This window comes from Calypte anna, chromosome Z (assembly GCF_003957555.1).
Source record: "Calypte anna isolate BGI_N300 chromosome Z, bCalAnn1_v1.p, whole genome shotgun sequence".
Taxonomy (NCBI): domain Eukaryota; kingdom Metazoa; phylum Chordata; class Aves; order Apodiformes; family Trochilidae; genus Calypte; species Calypte anna.
This window is the reverse complement of record NC_044274.1, coordinates 4,185,512-4,206,081: the sequence shown is the minus strand read 5'-3', so window position 1 is coordinate 4,206,081 and position 20,570 is coordinate 4,185,512. Positions and strand designations below refer to the sequence as shown.

At 43.7% G+C, this 20,570-nt stretch overlaps 1 protein-coding gene across 1 annotated transcript in view; it reads right to left on the bottom strand.

Annotated features, from left to right (window-relative positions):
- LOXHD1 (lipoxygenase homology domains 1) overlaps window positions 1-20,570 on the bottom strand; it is a 133,062-nt gene that overhangs the window by 92,784 nt on the left and 19,708 nt on the right. The window contains exons 7-14 of the mRNA XM_030466835.1: window positions 16,132-16,255; window positions 14,108-14,358; window positions 12,930-13,065; window positions 9,926-10,086; window positions 8,837-8,923; window positions 5,480-5,615; window positions 3,572-3,726; window positions 386-546 (exon numbers count right to left, since the gene is read on the bottom strand). Of these exons, the coding sequence (XP_030322695.1) occupies window positions 386-546; window positions 3,572-3,726; window positions 5,480-5,615; window positions 8,837-8,923; window positions 9,926-10,086; window positions 12,930-13,065; window positions 14,108-14,358; window positions 16,132-16,255 (1,211 nt within the window). The remainder of the gene's footprint in view (window positions 1-385; window positions 547-3,571; window positions 3,727-5,479; window positions 5,616-8,836; window positions 8,924-9,925; window positions 10,087-12,929; window positions 13,066-14,107; window positions 14,359-16,131; window positions 16,256-20,570) is intronic.

The following is a 20,570-nucleotide window of genomic DNA, read 5'->3' as shown; positions in this document are numbered from 1 at the left end:
TTTTTTTTTTTTTTTTTTTTTTTTTTTTTTTCTTTTGTTTTTTTTTTTTTCTTTTTCTTTTTCCCCCATTCTCCCAGCACAAAAATCCCATTGCACTGACACTGTATGTGGTACTGGAAGGCACCCTTTGGAAATTCTCTGCATTACTGAGATTATTGCTGAGAATTTCACAGCTCAGAATGCTGCTTGTTTGATAAGGAGAGTTAACTGTCTCTTAAACCTCCCAGTCCATGGTCTTTACTTTCAGGCTTAGCAAAAATAAATGAATAAATAAAAAGGATTAAGCTGGGCTCAGAGAATTCTATTCATGGAACAACAGCTAGGCTTTTCAAAGCCTGGCAAATGCATAGAGGGAGACAATATTTGCAAATGTTGTTTCTAGTACCTGTAGCAGGGGAATTCCACAGCCTCACTTTCTGGCTGTCCTTCTTCCCTCACTATCACTTTGGCAAGGTACCAGCCACTGCTTCCTCCTTTGCCATCATGCCCTATCCTCACTCTCCTCACCTGCTTCAGTGTTACTGCTTCGACGAAGAATTCATCAGCCTTTGAGAAGAAGAAAAAAGGTAAAGTAATATTTCTCCTTAAAAAAACTGCAAACAAACAAATTTATTATTGCAATCAAACCAACATCATCAGCATGCTGCAAGGTAATTCTTCACAAGATGAAGGAGAAAGTATGAACGAATTTACCAAAGAATAAAATCTGGGATGTTTGTGCTAGATGTATGACATTAGATTTACAAATACAAGACCTGCCAACATTTTATACCTCCCAAATCATTGCACGCTCTTCAAAACTGTAAAAAAAAAAAAAAAAAAAGAGTAATTTAATTATTAAAATTGTTAAGTTGTTCATACAGAGAGGCAGGAAATCCAGCTTGAAACCCCTGACCAGGTATCAGCTGGGACAGGCCACCCCAGACTAAATCCACAGAGGCGTTTCAACATTACCCCACATTAAATTCAGATGAATTAAATTCAGATTTATAAGCATAATTTAAGCCCCAGCCACTTCCTGGCATGCAAGCATCAGGCATGTCTGCAGTGAGGCATTTCCAGCTGCTCCATGAGTTGTGTTCAGAGGTTGGTGTGAAACCAACCCAGCAACAATGTACTCATAAGAGTGCACAAAGGACATGAATTTGACACTTTTTCCTTTTTTTTTTTTTTTTTTTCCTGGAAATGGTTTAAAATCCCCAACCTACAGAACAACCCAGGTGATAGCCCCTCAGGACCAAGAAGTGACCAGCAGCAATTCCTGATGGCTGAAGGAAAAGGGATGTATTAACAGATCAAGTTATTCCCCTGGGATTAAGGCCAGGTGAGTATCTGAGGTACCTGTACAGATGCAAACATGCTTATGGTAAACCTCCCTTGTAAACACACAAGCATATAGCCCAGCACACAAAGATATCTGCTGTGGTGCCTCATTAGGGAAGAGATAGCAAACCAAACATTGCATCTTTGTTCTTCACCATCTCCCACCAGCCCATGGTAGTGTATAACCTGCTAGCTCCCAGGAAGCATAGTGGTAGGGCAGTATTTGTTTAAATATTTAACCTTATTTTTTAAAAAAAGAAAAAAATCGTAATTTGTCTGTCATTCAGGGCTCCAAGCTGACCTTTAAAATAAAAACAACTAAACATACTGTCACTGTGTTAAGTGTTCATGATGGGCTTACAGGAGTTACTTACTTGCTCAAAAACTGCTGAATTGGGGATTAAAGCCTCATTGAGTCAGTTTGAGTCAATGAAGTCCGTTTCCTTAGGCTTGTTTATCTTACTTATTAACACCTTATTAACACCTGATATAAATTAAGGAGTAAGTAGCTAAGGGGAACTGCAGCAGGACAAACAATGAATTTAGAGGCATATTTAAATTTTACATTCCACACAGGCTGTTAGTTTGCATCTGTAAGCAAGCTTGGTAATAAAAGTACTATTGGTTTAAATTGCTGTAGATTAGAGATTGCCCTGACTTAGCTACATTTCTTTTTAAGAGTGTGTCTGAGTTAATCAGTGTAGATATGCTCATTCAGTCACTTGAATATATGAACTCTGAGTTTGTCAGGAATAATCTTTAAACATCTTCCAATTCATTCACCAGCTTTCAATTCCTCGTGGCCAGAAGAACAGTTTTTCATTAACAAATTCAAGTTTGGTTTCTATCATCTGGGTACTATTAACCACGTTAATTGATTTCTAAAATTATTTTTTGCATTTTTTCCCTCCCTTCATTCAACTTATCCTAAAACTCATTTTTGAGAGTAAAGATAATGTAGTCATCATTTCTGGTTAAAGTACTTGTGTCTTCTGTAAACCAAACAACTTTTTTTAGATACCCCATTTAAACTGTCTCCAAACCACCAGCAAATCATGACTCATTCAGCTACCATTTTGACAGAACAAGAGTTTGCCAAATGACAAAATGATATCCTTCACAGTTCAAGGCCACCTTAATAATAAAAGTCTGCAATGCAAAAAGCACAGGCAAAACCATAAAGTTTGCAATTTCTAGCAGAATCACTTTCCTACTTATGTAAATGACTCGTGTTTCCATGCACAAGCATGGAAAACCTTACAAGCACAATAAAACTCCGATGAAAATTATTTTAAAGTCTAAAAAAGCCTCAGAAGACTTGGGAATTCTGGACACTCAAAGGCAAATCTGAAGTTTTAAGGCATATTTCAGACACCTAATTTCAGTGGTCGGTTTGAAAACATGACCTCTTTTTATCCTCTGTTTTTTTCTATTCCAGCTCTTCAATCAAATAATAAACACTAACACATAAAATGGGAAATCTGCAGGTTCTGTGATAAGATTCTCAGAATATTCCCCAGGAGGTACTGATTACATTTTACAAGTTTAAGCTGGACCCTAGAGATCCAGATATGCCTTGTAATTGAATATGCATTAAGCAGGTCAACCCCAAAGACTAGGTCAACAACTATTTTCTTGTTAATTCTGCAAGAGCTTTAAGTACAGTTTGACCTCTCCAACATCTTCACCTTTCCATGGAACAAGCTCAGTCTTCAGCTCAGGCCATTTCCACCACCCTGTGTTCAGGACAGGGGCATACAAAACAGGTTGAAAAATAGACTGAAAATAAGACACAAAAGCCTGATTGCAACACCTTTGAGGGGAGACTGGAGGAAATAACATTTTAGGCTTTGAGTTCTGACTTTCACAATAAATAAAATGGTTTTTAATTCCTTTGCCTCCAGTGAGCCAATTTTTTTGTCGTGTTAGATGGGGATTGAAAGATTCCCTCTCATCTCAGGAGACAGGCAGCTTTCCTGGAAGCTCTCCAACTTGGAGAGCAAACCAGGAAGTTCTTTATAAACAGACCAATGTCAAGAGAAGGGCAGACTTTCCCTGACCTAAGCCTCCTGTCAACTACAACCTGCCGTGATGCTCGGTGGACATGATTTATTTCTGCCTACTGGCCTAGACCAAACCAGCAAGGGAATCAGCCAGGTTTAAAAATGCACATCTCAAAAAGAAATAAAAATCTACAGGCCATCACACACCTTCAAACCAGTCTTAAGGAGCTGCTGTGTGAACTTACGTTGCCTTTTTCAAATTTATTGACACTGTTGATGCAGTTGTAGAGCACACGCTCGCCGGTGTCTCCCTGGTCTCCAATGAGGCAGATGAAGACGTTGGCATCTGTGCCACTCCCACTTACTGTCCCCGTGCAAACTGTCACCCGGTATTTTATCACTGTGGAGGCATAAATTAATAAAACCCTTTCAGCAACACAATTAATTACCATTTAAATTTACTGCCTCTCCACCGACCCGCAATTAATTCTGAGCCTTCGCTCTTCCGGTTGGTACTTCTGGTGATGTATTGACTTTTGCACCTCCAGGTTATCACTGGGAAATGGGGGGAAAAAATAAAAAATTTGGAAGGCCTACAATATTAAGAAAGCACATAAAATCCCTCCAAAAAAGAACATAAAAATGCTATCCTCTTCAGTAAGACTTCCTGAACTGGAGTGTATGGTCTCCTTGGGGCCCCAGCCCTCCTACCTCACCTCCCAACTTCCCCAAGAGGGATCTTGTAAAAATGTGTCTGGGGAAAAACATAATCTTCAGCATCCAGGAAGGCATAGGAGGGGGAGAAAAAGAGTTTAGAAAGGCAGATGAATCAGGGACCTGAGGAATGGACACTTCATGTTGGCTTCATAGGGCAGGACAAGCCTAGCTGGCCCCATCTCCTTGGGATACTGACAGGACAGGAGACTGGATTGTCTCTTTCATCCTTTTAACTTTTGAGATCTTAGGACCTTTGAGGATTTAGTGGGATGGAATTGGAGCTGCCACCTTCCTCCCATCACTCTGCCCTCATCCCTGCTCTCCCATCCCATTGGGAAAAGACTTCCAGAAGGACTTTCACAGGAAAGAACCAGCCCACTGGCCCACCTTAAGGACAGAGACTTTTTTGGTGCAGTATCAGGAAGGGACAAGAGGCAATGCCCCAACTCTCCCTTCCTGCAAACCCAACACATGGGTGCTGCATCTTGCTTCTGCTCAGCACAGCTGCTCCTCACAGGAAAATGCTTTTGGACTCCAGCAGATCTCTCCATGGTTGATTAAAAATACATTTCAAAACTAGGTTTATTTACATTTTAATAACATCTGCAATTACAATTACTTTTCATCTTCCAAGGAACTGCTCAGCTGCATGCAGATCACTGAGTTCATTGGCACTTTCAGAAAACAGGGGACTCGTGGTCTGCAGAGTGTGGAGCCTCACTGGGTGCTTTGATGGAAAGAAGAGAAATCACCATGGCCACCTTGAGATCTTCTGCTCTCCAAAATTTTCCCCCCACCAGGATTCTAATTCTTTTAATACAAGGTCAGGACACTTCAGCAACCACTTTAAGAAGCCAACATACAATTCTGAGGCTTCTTATGATTAATTGTTCAGTTTGAGCACGGTTAATCCCAAAAATATTTCAGATTGCTCACATATATCTAAAGGTACCTATGCTTTTGCAAAGCTCTTCTATGCAACTTCCTTTACATTTATACATAAAACTGGATAAATGTGCACATAAAAAATAAAACTCGAAGCCCTAAAATTATCCTAGGTTACATCTCAGCTAGGCTTGCTTTCTAGAACTATCCCTTCGAACCTGGCATTCCACATATTAAAGAAGACTGGGAAAACCCCCACAATTTGGAAAAAAACTCAAACGAACTAAAACAAAACAAACCTCTGGAAACAATTGTGCTGCATCCAAATCTCTCTTATCTCCCACCACTGAGAAATATGCTCAGAATAAGAGCCTGGGATTTCTGAGGCTTCATGCAGCTAATGATGCACACAGAAAATACATCCAGAAGGAAAGTGCCAGAAAGAGAATCTAATTGAACTGCAAGGGTCTGGCTGGGCATCCCTAACACAAAGAGGGTTTCTTTCTATTCAGGTCCTGAGAGAGCCCCTGCACGGAGCCTGTGGCTCTCACCTGGCATGACTTCAGTCACCAGAGATCCCTCCGCAGGGAGCTCCCTCACAATCTCATTGTCATCTTCATTTATATCTAGCCAGCGGCCACAGTTGAATGAGTATTTTTCTTTTGTCAGCGTTTTCAGCAGGGTTACCTTCATTAAACAAAAACACTGCATGAGTTCAGAGCCTTAAAGACAAAAATACAACAAACTCCTGACAGGTTTGGTTTTTTTTTTTTTTTTCCTTGTGGTTTTGTTGGGGATTTTTTGGTGTTGTGGGAGTTTTTTTATTTGTTTGGTTTGGTTTTTGTGGTTTGTTTTTTTTTTTTTTTTCCTGAGAAGCAGGAAAAGTAGGTAGCAGCCAAGAAGTAACCATCTTTAATAAGGGGACTGTCACTCAGATTTGCACACCGCAGCAATGCAAGGAGCAAAGTCTGTCACAGCTGATGGCTTTTCACTCCTCCTCCCTCCAGCTGCTCCACAGTGTTGGAAAAAGTTTTGATGGACACTGTGGCTCTCAGTAATTGCTTGTTAGATGCCATTGTGTAAAGCCACAGAGCAGCCCAAGAGTGGCACTTACACTGCTGGTCCCCACAGCTCAAAGTCACTGCCGTGGCTCGTTTTGAAAGCACACAGAAAATGGCAAGGAGAAAGGTGAAAGATCTGCAGTAGCTTCCAAAGGAGTAATGAGCAAATAAGGAGGGGCTCTGCAGATGGCTGGAGAACTGGGTGAAGGGGAGGTATTAGAGAGGTCTACAATATACACAGAGAGAGAAGGCAGAAAGTGTCAACTATTCACTTTTCTTCTGCAAGAAACAGAGGGCATAAGATGGTGCCTTTAGAGTGAGGTCTGAAGCAAACAAAAGGACACAACCTGTGAAGCCCTTGCCAAGTGCTATTGTGGTCACTCAAAGGGTAATTGTTCAAGGGGAAACTATAACTTGTAAACAAATAAATAAAAGAAAAAGCTACTATAGGCTTCATATTTAGTAGATGTGTTTGGGAAGTAAGTCTCCCAACAACTGGCAATAGTTGAAAGGTGGAAGAATGTTAGGGGGAAGTGTCATAAATTCCTGTCCTCTTCTAACTGGTCTCTAATCATGCACTTCTGAGCCACAGGAGAGAGGATATTGATCTTGATAGACTTTTATGGCTTATAGACCAGTATGGCTGTTCATATGTTCCTGTAGTAGAAAATGGAAGCCTGCCCTGACATAAAGAAAACCTCAGATGTAATGTGTAAGGACTTGGAACAAAGCATCATTAAGGCCTCATCTAAGTTTCTAGATACTAAAGGGGTTACTAAAGTGATGGAATTCATGTGCTGTGAGCCTGATGCACCCAAAACCCACCAGACTAGCTGTATATGGGCAGGTTGGTTTCATGCATCTTCAGCAGGTTTGCTTAGACAGTTTGGCCAAAAAAGATCCCTGAACATGCTGTCAGATACCTCTTGTCCTCACTGAATCCAGCCTCTGTGCAGGAAAAGAGGATTCCCCAGGGAAAGAGTAGATTTAGGCTGGATGTTAGGAAAAAGTTCGTGAGGGCATCTGAAAAATGTCCCAGGTTGCCCAGGGAGGAGGTTGAGGCCTCATCCCTGGGGATATTCAACCTCATCCCTGGGGATGTTCAACCTCATCCCTGGGGATGTTCAACCCCATCCCTGGGGATGTTCAACCCCATCCCTGGGGATATTCAACCCCATCCCTGGGGATGTTCAACCCCATCCCTGGGGATATTCAACCTCATCCCTGGAGATATTCAAGGTGAGGTTTGAGGAGGCTCTGAGCACCCTGATCTAGGTGAGGGTGCCCCTGATGACTGCAGAGGGTTGGACTGGGTGACTTTGGAGGTCCCATCCAACCCGAATCATCCTATGATTCTACGAAGTGCATGGCTACAGAAGGTCTAGGCATTCTTCCTCATCATCTATGAACAAACTAATAAAGACAATTGCAGTGGCCCTGAGTTTGACCAGCCCTTTCTTTTTGATAAAGAACATATCCAAGCATCTTCTCTACCACATGCTGAACACAGCAGAAGGCAATGCCCACTGGGGAGGTGTTTGGTTATTTGTGTGTTGCATCTCCCTGGCACTGGAAGAGGACAGGGTATGTCAAAGCACATTACAGGCATAAGAGAAAGATCTCTAAGTGGTAAATTGTGATTTATCATCACAGTCATCTATGGCTGCAGAGCAAAGTTCATGTTTTGTTAAGTGCAGAGAATATCTTACAAGATCTGCAGGAGTATGGGTGGAGCTTAGAGAAGAACTTGCTACCTTGCAGAGCCAGGGCAGAGAGGGCTGACAGCACAGTGATCATTGATGGTAGAACGAAGGAGAAGACCAAGCAGAACAGCCCCCCCTTTTTTTATTTTTTTCTTCACAAACAGCACAGTGCTGCTCTCTCCTGTAAAGCCTCCACAGTCTCCTCCAGTCTGTGTCCAACTCCTGCAACTGGGCTGTCAGCCCTCCAGGGCAGATTATGCTCCACTGTACAATAGTTCTCTTCTGTAATCAGTTTTTCATTATGACCAAACAGTCATAGCCCTAAACAGTCTGCAGAACAAGTGGGTTTGCCTCTCTGTGCCATAATGATGTCTAAGAGTAGAAAGCTTTCTGAAGAGAAAGGGAAAAAAAAACCATCAGCAGTGAGTGGGGAGCTACAGAAGTCTGGAGGATGGGGAAATGTGGGGAAATGCTTTTGCAGCTGCCATTTCCCACTGGACCCATTTCACATGCATAACTGGGCTGAACTGAGAGGGATGGGAAGGGCAAGACATGGACCTGTTGGAGCAGGTCCAGAGGAGGTGACAAAATTGGTGAGAGGGCTGGAGCAGCTCTCCTCTGGATACATGCTGAGAGATCTGGGGTTGTTTAGCCTCAAGAAGAGAAGGCTGCAGGGAGACATTATGATGGCCTTTGCATACTTAAAGAGAGTTTGTAAGGAAGATAAGGACAGACATTTTTAGCAGGGCTTGTAGAGACAGGACAAGGGTAATGGGTTTGAATTGAAGAAGGGGATATTTAGACTAGATATTGAGAAGAACTTTTTTATGATGAAAGTGATGAAACACTGAAACAGGTTGCCCAGAAGCTGTAGGTGCCCCATCCCTGGAAATATTTCAGGCAAGGTTGGACAGAGCTCTGAGCAGCCTCATCTAGTTGCAGATATCCCTGTCCATAGCAGGGGGGTTGGAATAGAGGGTCTTGAAAAGTCCCTTCCATCCCAAATTATTCTGTGATTCTATGAAAAGAAATTTCCTCCAGAAATCACACAATGAAGCCTTCTCTTCCCACAGACTTACACTGCACACCCCCTGTGACCAACCTGACTTTTCAGGTCTACCTCCCATGTTTGCCATCCCCTCACCTTATTCAGATGCCAGCCAGCAAAGGGATTTCTTTTCTCATGCCATATCCGAAGCTTATAAAATGTGCCCAGGTCAGGGAGCTCAATCTAAAGAGGGTAAAAAGCCCCAGTGTTATCTATTTCTGCAAGTCAGCAAAGCATGCACACTAAGAACATCTCTGAACAACTTCTAAGAGCCAAATCAGAGAGGAATAAACAACTACAGTGAAAAAACTGTCCTTTAGAAGTTATAAGCCCCAAGACATCTGCATGGATGCCTTGATGTCTGTCATTTCAGGAGAGAACATACAAGTTGAATCCCTACACTTTTGATCATAAGAGCTCCATACAACTATTCCTCCCAGCAAGGACTAAGGCCAGTTCTCAAGCTTCAGCTCTTTCTCAGAAAGGGTTTGTGAAGCTGAAGTTCAGCCACACTTCTTCCAGAAGGCATCTAGGGCTGCTAGTGAAAATGGAGAAAATATTTTGGCTACAGCCATGCCTTAAAATCCTATGTTTCTCAATTTTTTTCTCTGACCAGTCCACAGCTAACTTTTAAACATATTTGTTCCTAAACAGAGTGAAACCTTCCCCAGTCTCCAAACTCAATGTGCTGTTAAGGTCAGCCTCATGCATTCATGGGGGCTCATGTCCAAGGAGGCTGAAGACCAGGTCTCTGAGGGCAGGAAACATCACTGCTAATTCTCCTTTAAATAGAAATTGACCACTTAGGCAGTGGTGGAATGATAGCTAAATCATTAGCATTGGAAAGGCATGGTCTAAATTGTTGTAGTAGTCTATAACAGTGTCTGTGCCTGTGGTGTGACCATCTGCTTCAGAAGTCACAAGGAAAACATAGCACTTTGTACCACCATGACTTGAAGTCATCACCTCCTGAGTACCCAAGAAGAACAGCCTAAACCCTTTTTGGAGAAGACAAGCCACCCCATAGATGAGGAAATAATCTGCTTCACCATCAAACTGAATGACTTCACCTCCACTTCACTATAGACATAAAGGTCTCAAGCTAATGATTTTCTGGGCAAAGTTGAAGCTAATGCCCTGGAAAACAATACCAAGCAAAATTTACCAATTGCACAAGATTCATACCATGAACTTGTCAGTCTGTCCAGTTTCAAAGTTGTCTGAATTGTTGTCCAGCTTCATCTCATCTGACTTCCCCTTGTCTCCATAAATCTGGAAGAAGATGGTGGCATCTGTCCCTGCATTCTTTATGTCACTTGTCCAGATCCACAGAGACCAGGGGTTTTCTATAAATAAAAGTTCAAGACATATTATTTGAAGAGTAATATTTAAAGCCATCCTTCTAAAAAACCATAATGCTCATTCTTTCCCTTGGGTGATGGAGAAGGCAGGATCGTACAAAAGAAGACCAGGACATTTTGTCCTTTTCTGTGCTAACATAACTAGCTGTTACATGACATACAGGAATGAGACTGACTGGAAATAGTATTCTGTGTTTTCATTCAAAATAAAATGAGAAAAAACTTAAATCACCACTTTGCAGGTGAACCACATTCTCCTGTCATACATTAGTAACAGGTTAATCCATGCGTGTGCTCCACCTCTGTATTTTCCATTTACTTATCTAACTCTTACAAGTCTAGCATCTAAGACTATTTTAAAGGGAAGCACTCTCAGCTTTCTTTTTGTCAAGGAGGACGTGAAGGGCTCTCCAGTTATTTGTGTACTGTGCAATGCCCCTCCAGGTAGCTCTTAAATTTTTCTCCATATGATTTGTGTCTGGAAGAAGAAGAAGGAGAAGGGATACACCCCTGTATCACTTCATCCTGAGCAAATGAGCCTTCCTGAGACTGGACCATTACCCCAGATACACCTCATGCAGGACAGGTTGGCCTTTGACCCTGCTCAGATATCTCTAGCCAGGCTACATCATGGGGAACAAACATGTTCAGAGCAATGTAATGGGATTTTTCAAAAATATAAAAATCACTTAAACAACTAAATCTCACCCAAGTTCAGTTATCACCTGTGCCACCCTGATATGTCTGAAGTTCATGGCAAAGCTAAAAATTTTTTGTCTTTTAGGCCTTCACCCAGCATTTGCAGCAGCCCACCTGCAGCAACTTCACATTGGCTTTCCGACCAGATCGTGGCTGCTAATATAAAGGTGACTTCATTTCCTCTAAAAGGCCCCTCATCTGCATTCTTTATTGATAATATTATTGACAATAACGAATTTTGTTTCTGCAGGCCTTGCAGCACCTACAAGAAAAGGAACAGGTTCCTTTCCTGACTTAGACATCACCTGAATTATTAACAAATCCTGATGAAAGAATTGATAACTCTTTTGGCATGCTTGAGCCCACATGAGGCCAGCTTGACCTTCAGAGCCCAGAATGGAATATAGAAATATGATGGCATGCATATAAATTAGATTTTTACTGATCTACTCAGCATTTGACTGTAGAAGAGAGGCTACAGTTACTCAGAAACCAAAAGAGGGAATTCTGTTTCAGAAAAAAGTTTTTCCTTTGGTTTAATAATATACAAAATGTTGATGTCCACTCCCTCCTGAACAGCACCAGAGAGTTTTATCTGAGCAGAAATGAAGCTAAGGCAAGATTGCCTGTGGCACATGATAAAGCAGGATGCTCTCCCTGGGGAAAAGAGCAAGGGCAATTCAGACACCAGAGACTTCTCTCATCTGTCTGGTTGGCCTCCTTGACCCTTTGCTGAAGGAATAGAGAAGAGGAATGATGCACACAGGGAGGGGTAAAGGGGAGCTTGTACCAGGATTAAATGCTGATTGAGGGCTGTCAGGGAGAAACCATGCAGGAAGAAGTGTGGGTGAGCTAGGTCTGCAGCTGTCAGAGACCAGTCAGTTCCCCAGATACCCATCATCATCCTCCCAGGGCTTGCTGGACACATGCTTCTGTTTTCTAAGCCTTCACAAGGACTTGTAGATCTGTTTTTGCTGGAGAAGATCTTTTTAAGTCCAACCAATAATCAAGTTTGGAAACGTTCATAGCCAGAGCGAATGTCCCTCAGAGTGCAAACCCCAGGGAGGTCAAGACCTGACACTAAAGTGTTTTAAGGATAACATTCAAGATAAGGAAGGGGGCTGGAGAATAAAAAAATAAATAAATTAATTTTAAAAGCTGAGAATAAATGCAGGCTACATGATGAGCTGCAATCTGCTGGAGAAACAGCTTGTAGATGCTCTGCGGGGACCCGTTTCACCATGGATACCCAAAGTGAGATTGAACCAAGCCTTGATCAGCTGCAGGGAAAGGGACAGTCCTGCATGCATGGGGAGATAGGCGAGATGACATAATAGGTCTTTTCTAACTCCAAGCCTCACGCTTCTGTAATCTGGCAGCTAAAGGTCACAGATTTCTCAAGGCTCTCCTCTATCTCCTGCACTGCGGCAGCAGGGGAATTAGCCTGTCAATAACAATCAGAGCTGATAATAGAGGGTTAAAGGTTGCAGATGCTTTGGTTAAATGGACCGAGCCAGAGGAGCAGTGTGGTTGTAATAGCAGACTAACATTTAGATAAAGCTTATTTAAATGAACTGCTGCTTAAGCAGCAGCCCACCCAAAGCATCCGGGTTAAACTGCATCTGTTAATCTAATTAAAACATTCTGCTTACACATAGATGCTGGAGAAGACAAGATGGCAATGATTCATTTTGCTTCGTGCTGGATGGTTGGACAGTGCAGAGCACAGAGCCACACTGCCCAGCAAAGTTTGGTTTTCCTTCTGGTTTTCCCACAGGATTTCCTTTTTTACTATGCTTAGATTTTGTTTATACCTGGAACAGGGAATCTTTGCTCCTGTGGCAAAAAGAAACCAAGCCTGGTCTGCAAAAGTGAGTAGTGGCTGAGGCAGCCTGAAGCCCAGTGAACCTCAGAAGGCTGCAGCTTCTTCCCTCAAAAAAAAATGAATGCCATTACTCAAACGGTTCCAAAATTTTAATTTTAAAGCCAGGATGTTCAAGCTGAAACTAATGCAGGACCCAGCTCACTGGAGCCTCTGCCTGTCCCTGTGTCTACCCATGTCATATGGGATGGGTGACACTCAGTGTGCTGTCACCTAGGGGGGGAGCATAGGGGGCTCTTGTACCTACTTTTCAGTCTTCTCCTGCGCAGGGATACCATTTCATAGAGTTCCCTCTCTATCAGACCATCTGCTTCATCTTCATCCAGCCATTTCCCACACGGGAAGGTTTGTTCGATACCAGTGAATGGGCAGTAAACCACCACCTAGGAAAAGAAGGTGATTTTGAATGGTCTGCCACTGGCAGACAAAAGAACAAAAACTTAAGTAACTGAAGCAAAGAAAGAGCTGGAGATCTTGGTCCTGCTTTGAAAATCAAGATTTTTCTGGGCCAACCCAAACTGCACTGGTCTCAAAATTCCCAGTATATTTATATATAGGACCAATTATTTCCACTTTTTGCAGAAGTACACCCAAACTGGCCAATAAGAAGAGGCAAAACAACACCTGGGGCAAGGAGCTGGAGCAGGCAGTGTGGCTGTAGAAGTCAGTGTCCTGTTGGTGTGCAACACTTCCTGCACCACACCAATGCACAGAAAGATTTTACAAGAAACACAAGATACAAAAACCCTTCAAACACATCCTAAACTGACTTTGTTTTGCAAGAAAACTACACTTCCTCCCAGCTTCAGGGTAGGCAGCTGCCTCACTCTCCTCTCTCCCATTAACTCCTGTTGATCTTGTATACCATCTCACATCAACGATTGCTCCACTACCTCTTTTTTATTTTTTTCTTTCTTTTTCTTCTTCTTTTTTTTCTTTTTTCTTTTTTCTTTTTTTTCTCTTTTTCTTTTTTTTTCTTTTTTTTTTTTTTTTTTCTTTTTTTTTTTTTTCTATTTTTTTTTCACTTAGCTCCAAAACCTCTTCTAAAAACTTCAGGAATGTCTGAGCGTAGGTGATAACTTTGAAATGCTCAGCACTACCCAAGACTGCATTTCTATTTGGTCCCTTGGGTAAACATCTGAAGGTGCTTTTGGCACTGAGCACAAACAAACTCGATCTTTGTGACTGCAAAGGGGCAATCAACCCGATTAGCAAATGATTGACTTCTGCATCTAACGTGCCTTTGAGGCAATCAGCTACTACCATGCATTATGTATAATATTGACTTGTTAAACTGGGGGTATTATCACCCAAATAAAAGCAGATTATATTATTTATTTATTTATTTTAACTGTATTTGGTTGGTGGGGCTAGGTTATGAATAGCAAGCAGCCTGAAAGCTGCCTACAAAGAGCTTCACCTCACCTTCTCACAAAACCAGCCAGAACTGACACCACAATTGTCATGCCCAATGGTGACTCTGCTGAGAGGGCTGAGAAGAGCAGCTATCTCAATGTTAAAGAGATCTGTTCTGGCACGCTCAAATTCACCTCCTTCCAAGAAAATCGTCCCACTGTTCTTTAAGCCTTTGGAGCCGTGGAGGATTACGTGGATCTTCGAGTTAGTGCCAGCTCCTCTGATGTCTCCCGTCACTACAGCAACATTGTACACAATACCTGGAGGAAATCAGGAATTCAGTTAGGAAGAAAAGAAAGGAGGGAAAAAAGGCTGAGACTACTAATTTTGACTGGATTTACATTGGGCTCTACTGCTGTCTCACTGGTCTTTTTAGCTTTTGGCTGAAGCTCAGTGCAGTGCTTCATTTGTCTTCCTTCCACACACACCTCTGAGAAATGCACAGCTACCTTCAGGCTGTCCAAGAGATACATGTTTGTGGTAGCAAACTTTCTGTCACACAGCCCAGTGGAAAAAAATCTGGGAGGGGTATCACCATGTAGTGATAATTAGGTAAGGAGAAGCAAAAAAAAATTGAATTGGTAAGTAAGTTACTTGGTCTTGAGAGGGTACCAAGCACCAGACATGTCAGAGGATGTTTGGAGGATGGAGAGCTGTTGCTTTAAACAGTGTTGGCAAGATCTGTACCATAACAAAACTCTGGAAAAGTGGGGTCAGCAGCCTATAAAGCTGCTGAAGGCAGTAGGACCTTCAGTGTCACTGTGAGAGCCTAAAGAGGTCAGGAAAAAATGGCTTGGAGAAGTACTTGCCCAGCCAGAAGAAAGTCAAGTATCTCTGAAAATAAATATATATGCATTAAAGGACACTTTTTTCTTTTCTAGGTCTAACTGCTGGTGTAAGAAAGGTAACACTTCTTCCTACAAGCCTTATTTCTCAGAAAGCTCATTGACAGGCATACCTCAGGGCTGCATTGTGGCATCCAATAAGCAGACACCTCTGTAACTATAATAGGGTCTTGGGGATGCATGTAGAAAATAGTTGAGCTCCCAGATAAGTTGTTGCTTCATTTAAATCACACAGAAACTTCAATGGGGACTTTGGATGAAATATAAACATCAGAACAAACTCTTTTTGAAAAAAAACCTCTCTTTCTTTATATTGAGAATTGTGTTCAAGCATGCTTTACTGTGTGTGCATGTTCAACAAGGAAGAGCAGGTGAAAAAAAATGTACAGTCACAAGTGGTGAAGGAGTAAAGGAATAAATTTTTTTTTGTAAATTAAATGAATTTTTTTCAGGTTTTTTTTCCCCAGTTTTTCCCAACATGAATCCTGCAGTCAGGACTCCATACCCAAACCACTGAGTGTGGGAGGAATACAAGGACCACAGATGTTCAAGATGATGCAATGAGGTAAAGAACATCTGTTATGTGCATAGTCAGAGTGTTTACCTTTAGTGAATGAACACAGGCAGAATTCCATACAAATAATCTTCTGCCTCGTAGTATTTCTTTTATTGACCTTACATCCAGTTTCTTTTAACAGAGACATAAATTTTGGTTGTCTCTACTATAACCATGTTGGATAATAAAATAAAAAAAAATGTTTTTAGGGCTCAACACTGTCCCTGTTCTCAAAAGGATTGCTAATTCCCCAGCCAAGACCCTGAAGTACAAAATGCACTACTACGTGGCATGTATGGGATGATGGGAACAGCAATCCACCTCCTGAAATCTGGTGTGTGACTCACTGAAGTAAAAGTCACCTTGCCCACCAGCCCCTTATCTAGGGACACCAAGTGATAAATCAACCTGTAGGTCCTGCAGAGCTTCACCAGTGAGATGTGAAGATGGGAAATGTGATGGTAATTCAGGGAACCTCACACAAAGCAGCCTGTCACCAGCAGATGGCCCACTGCATGTGTCCCTGGGCACAGGGCACTCAATCTTCTACAGAAAAAAATGGCTAATATAATTATATAATTAGGCCTTTGTAGCTATGCTTTTCTTGTCATGGATTCAGCCCATGACTTTACCTGTGGCTTCAGTGCCCCCGACAAGGATGTCCCTCTGGATTTTTCCATCATCTTCATCTAAAGCAAACCAACGTCCAACAGGGAACTGGTACACACACTTATTGCCAATGTCCTCAATGATCACCTGAGAGAAAAGAAACAGCACTGGGGCAAAAGGCAGCTATAAAAATCAAAGGTATTACATGAGGAGTGACAAAAGAGCAGAAGCTTAATGTTCATGCTTAGACACTTGCACCTGATATTTAATATATTCAGTACTCCAGCAGATCCCTCTCTGCTCCTAATTAGTAGAGGTAGAATTTCAGACAATCAGTGAGTAAAAAACCAGCCTTTTTTCTTTCTTTTTTTTTTTTTTTTTTTAAATTCCAGTGTACTCAATCTGTATCTCTCACAGTGTGTGAGACCAGATGTCTCTGCTAGCAAGACCAGCTGGCTGGCCTGCCTTCCTTCTCTCCAGAGCCCGTTTGCTGGCTACTCTTCTCCATCAGCTCTTTGTTCTGTTTTGGGAACAGGCTGTCTTCTCTCACTTGCTCAGTTTTGGAGCCTTATTATAAAATAATACCAAGGAATTAGTCTGACTTCAGTGCAGAGGAAAGTTATGGAGCAGAACATCCTGGGCACTGACAAGCAGCACGTGCAGGACAACCAGGTAGTCCTGCCCAGCACAGCTTATGAAAGAGAGGTCCTACATGACTAAGCTTATACCGCTCTATGTAAAGGTGACTCTTCTACTGGATGAGGGCAAGGCTGTGGATGTTGTCTACCTAGTCCTTAGTAAAGCCATTGACATGGTTTCCCACGGGATTCTCCAGGAGAAACCGTCAGCTCATGTTTTGGATGGGTGCACTCTTCTTTCACTGGGTAAAAAACCAAAAAGGCTGAATTGTCAGGCCCCAAGAGTTGTGATGAACGAAATTAAATCTTTCTGGTGGCTGTTCACCAGTGCTGCTCCTCAGGGCACAGGTTTTGGGCCAACTGTCTTTAATATCTTCATCAATGATACAGAGGAGTGGATCAAGCACAAGCTCAGTCACTTTGAGTTGATACTAAGTTGAGCAGGAATGTTGATCTGCTTGAGGGTTAGAAGGCTCTGAAGAAGAACCTGGACAGGCTGGATTGTTGGGGTGAGGACAATTGTATGAGATTCAACCAGGCCAAGTGTTGGGTCCTGCAGCTGGGTCAAAACAACCCCAGGCAATGCTCCAAACTTGGGCCTGTAAAGTGCCCAGAGGGAAAGGACCTGGGGGTGTTGGTTGATTCAGCTGAACATGAGCCAGGGTGTGCCCAGGTGGCCAAGAAGGCCACCAGCATCCTGGCTTGTGCCAGCACTGTGTGGGCAGCAGGAGCAGGGCAGGGATTGTCCCCCTGTGAGGCTGCACCTGGAATCTTGGGGTCAGTTCTGGACCTGCTTACCAGAGGATGTTCTGTCTGGATGGACATTTAAGATGTCCATTGCTTTTCTTTCCTCTGCCAGCAGATTCACTTCCAGAAATTCAGTCCCCAGAAGATGTCCCAAATTCTGTGGTGCCCTTCTCAACATGAACCCTCCCCTGGGTTGTCTTGGGCATCCATGGTGACTCTTGAAAGCCTGTGCATAAAACCTCCTGGCCCTGGGGGGAGGTGGGTGCTACTAAACCCTGCCACTGCTTAACATCTTTCCTCTTCTGGGATGGGATTGTCAAAGTAAGAGAAGGCAAGAGGAGTAATAAATAATGTCCATCTGGCAGGTGAGGAGGGATTCAGAGCACTGACTTAGACACAAGACCCAGCAAATGAACTGTGTACATTTTTGGGAACCTCAGGACAAGAAGGACATTGAGGGGTTGGACTGTGACCAGAGAAGGGCAAGGGAGCTGGGGAAGGGTCTGGAGCAGAAGTCTGCCCAGAAGCAGCTGAGGGAGCTGGGGGTGTTGATCTTGGAGCAAAGGAGGCCTGGATGTAAGGAGGGTCAACAATAAAACCTCTATGATGGACTTCCAGAGGGCAGATTTTGGCATTTTCAGCAGACAGATTCAGAGTCTACCCTGGGAAACAGCCCTTGAAAACAAAGAGGTAGAGGAGGGATGGGTGTACTTCAAGGAGCAAGTCCTGAATGCAGAGGAGCAGCTGTCTCTGTGTGCCCAGAGGCAAACCAGAGGGCAAGAGGACTGGTCTGGCAGAACAGGGAGCTATTGAAGGAAATCCAGGTCAAAAAGAGAGCTTACAGTCTATGGAAAAAAGTTCTGGCTACTCAAGAAGAGTTTAGGAATACAGCTAGGTCATGTAGAAAGAAAATTGGAGAGGCGAAGGCATGATTTGAACTCAATCTTGCCACTTCCATTAAGGATAACAAAAAGTCTTCCTACAGATACATCAGCTGCAAAAGGAGGGGCAGGGAAAACTCCATTCTTTGTTGGACATGGGGGAAAATAGAGTTACAAAAGATGAGGAAAAAGTTGAGGTATTTAACACTGCTTTACCTCAGTTTTCTAGAGTAAGACAGGTTGTCCTGAGGACAGCTGCTTCTGTGGCTTGTAGAGAGAAATAGGAAGCTGAGCAGCTCCCCTGTAATCCTGGAGGGAACAATTTGTGACCTGCTGAGCCACTTGGATCCTCACAAGTCTATGGGACCAAACAGGATCCACCCCAGTGTTGTGAGGGAGCTGGGGAAGAGCTCACCAAGCCACTCTCCATCATTTACCAACAGTCCTAGCTCACTGGGGAGGTCCCAGATGGTTGGAAGTTGGTGAATGTCACACCAATCCACAAAAAGGGACAAAAGGAGGTCCCAGGAAACTCCAGGCCCGTCAGCCTGACCTCAGTGCCTGGCAAGGTTGTGGAGCAGATCATCCTGGGGGCGATCACACAGCACCTGCAGGATGCACAGGGGATCAGACCCAGTCAGCACGGGTTTAGGAAGGGCAGGTCCTGTCTGACCAACCTGCTCTCCTTTTATGATCAGGGGGCCCGCCTGGTAGATGAGGGGAAGGCTGTGGATCAAGTCTAGATGGACTTCAGCAAAGCCTTTGACACCATATCCCTAAGCATTCTCCTGAAAAAGCTGTCAGCCCATGGCTCAGAGAGTTGCACTCTGTACTTGGTTAGGAACTGATGGAGGCCACCAGAGAGTGGTGGTGAATGGTGCTGCATGCAATTGGTGGCTGTGGTGTCCAATGGGGATCAGTGTTAGGCCCAGTTCTGTTTAATGTCTTCACTGATGATTTAGATGAGGAGACTGAATCCACAATTAGCAAATTTGCAGATGACACAAAGTTGGGGGGGAGAGTGAATCATCTGGAAGGCAGGAGGGCACTGCAGAGGGACCCTGGATAGACTGGAGAGTTGGGCTGACTCCAATGGGATGAGGTTTAACACGGCCAAGGGCCAGATCCACCTGCCAAGTGCACTTTGGCCACAACAACCCCATGGGGAGCTCCAGGCTGGGCACAGAGGGGCTGAGAGCAGCCAGGCAGAAAGGGACCTGGGAGTCTGGATTGCCAGGAAGCTGAACATGAGCCAGCAGTGTGCCCAGGTAGCCAAGAAGGCCAATGGCATGCTGGTCTGTAACAGGAACAGCGTGGCCAGCAGGTCCAGGGAAGGGATTCTGCCCCTGTGCTCAGCCCTGGGGAGGCCACAGCTTGAGTCCTGTGTCCAGTTCTGGGCCCCTCAGCAAGTCCCTCAGGAAGGAGCTTGAGGTGCTGAAGCAGGTCCAGAGAAGAGCAAGGAGACTGGGAAGGGATCCAGCAGAATTCCTGTGAGGAAGGAAGGGCTGAGGGAGCTGGGGGTGTTGAGGCTGGAGAAGAGGAGGCTCAAGGGAGACCTCATCGCTCTCTACAACTCCCTGAAAGGAGGTTGGAGCCAGGGGGGGGTTGGGATCTTCTCCATCAGTCAGACAAGAGGCCATGGGCTTAAGCTCTGCCAGGGGAGGTTTAGGTTGGATATTAAGAAAAAATTCTTTCCAGAGAGGGTGATCAGTCATTGGGATGGGCTGCCCAGGGAGGGGCTGGATTCTCCATCTCTGGAGGTTTTTAAGAAAAGACTGGATGTGGCACTCAGTGCCATGGGCTGGGAACCACGGGGGGAGTGGATCAAGGGTTGGATTTGGTGATGTCGGAGGTCCCTTCCAACCCAAATGATTCTGTGATTCTGTAATCCAGAAGCAGGTAAATCACAATCTTTATTCTCCTGCATGGATATGTATCTCAAAGAATGAGAGATACCCCTAGCATCTATTGGGGATGCTAGAAAGCTGTTTACAATTTTCTCTGCTTTCACAGCAAAGAGGAAGAATCTGGAATGTGTCCTTTCCAATAGACTTGTGAAATTGTTCTTTGGGAACCAGAGCTTTCCCTCCTGTCACTGATTCCACACTGTTCTGTTCCCTGTAGCATCACTAATTCACGTTGTGCCTCCACAGACATGGACAGCAGTGTTTGCCAGGGCTGGGTTTGTCAGCATGG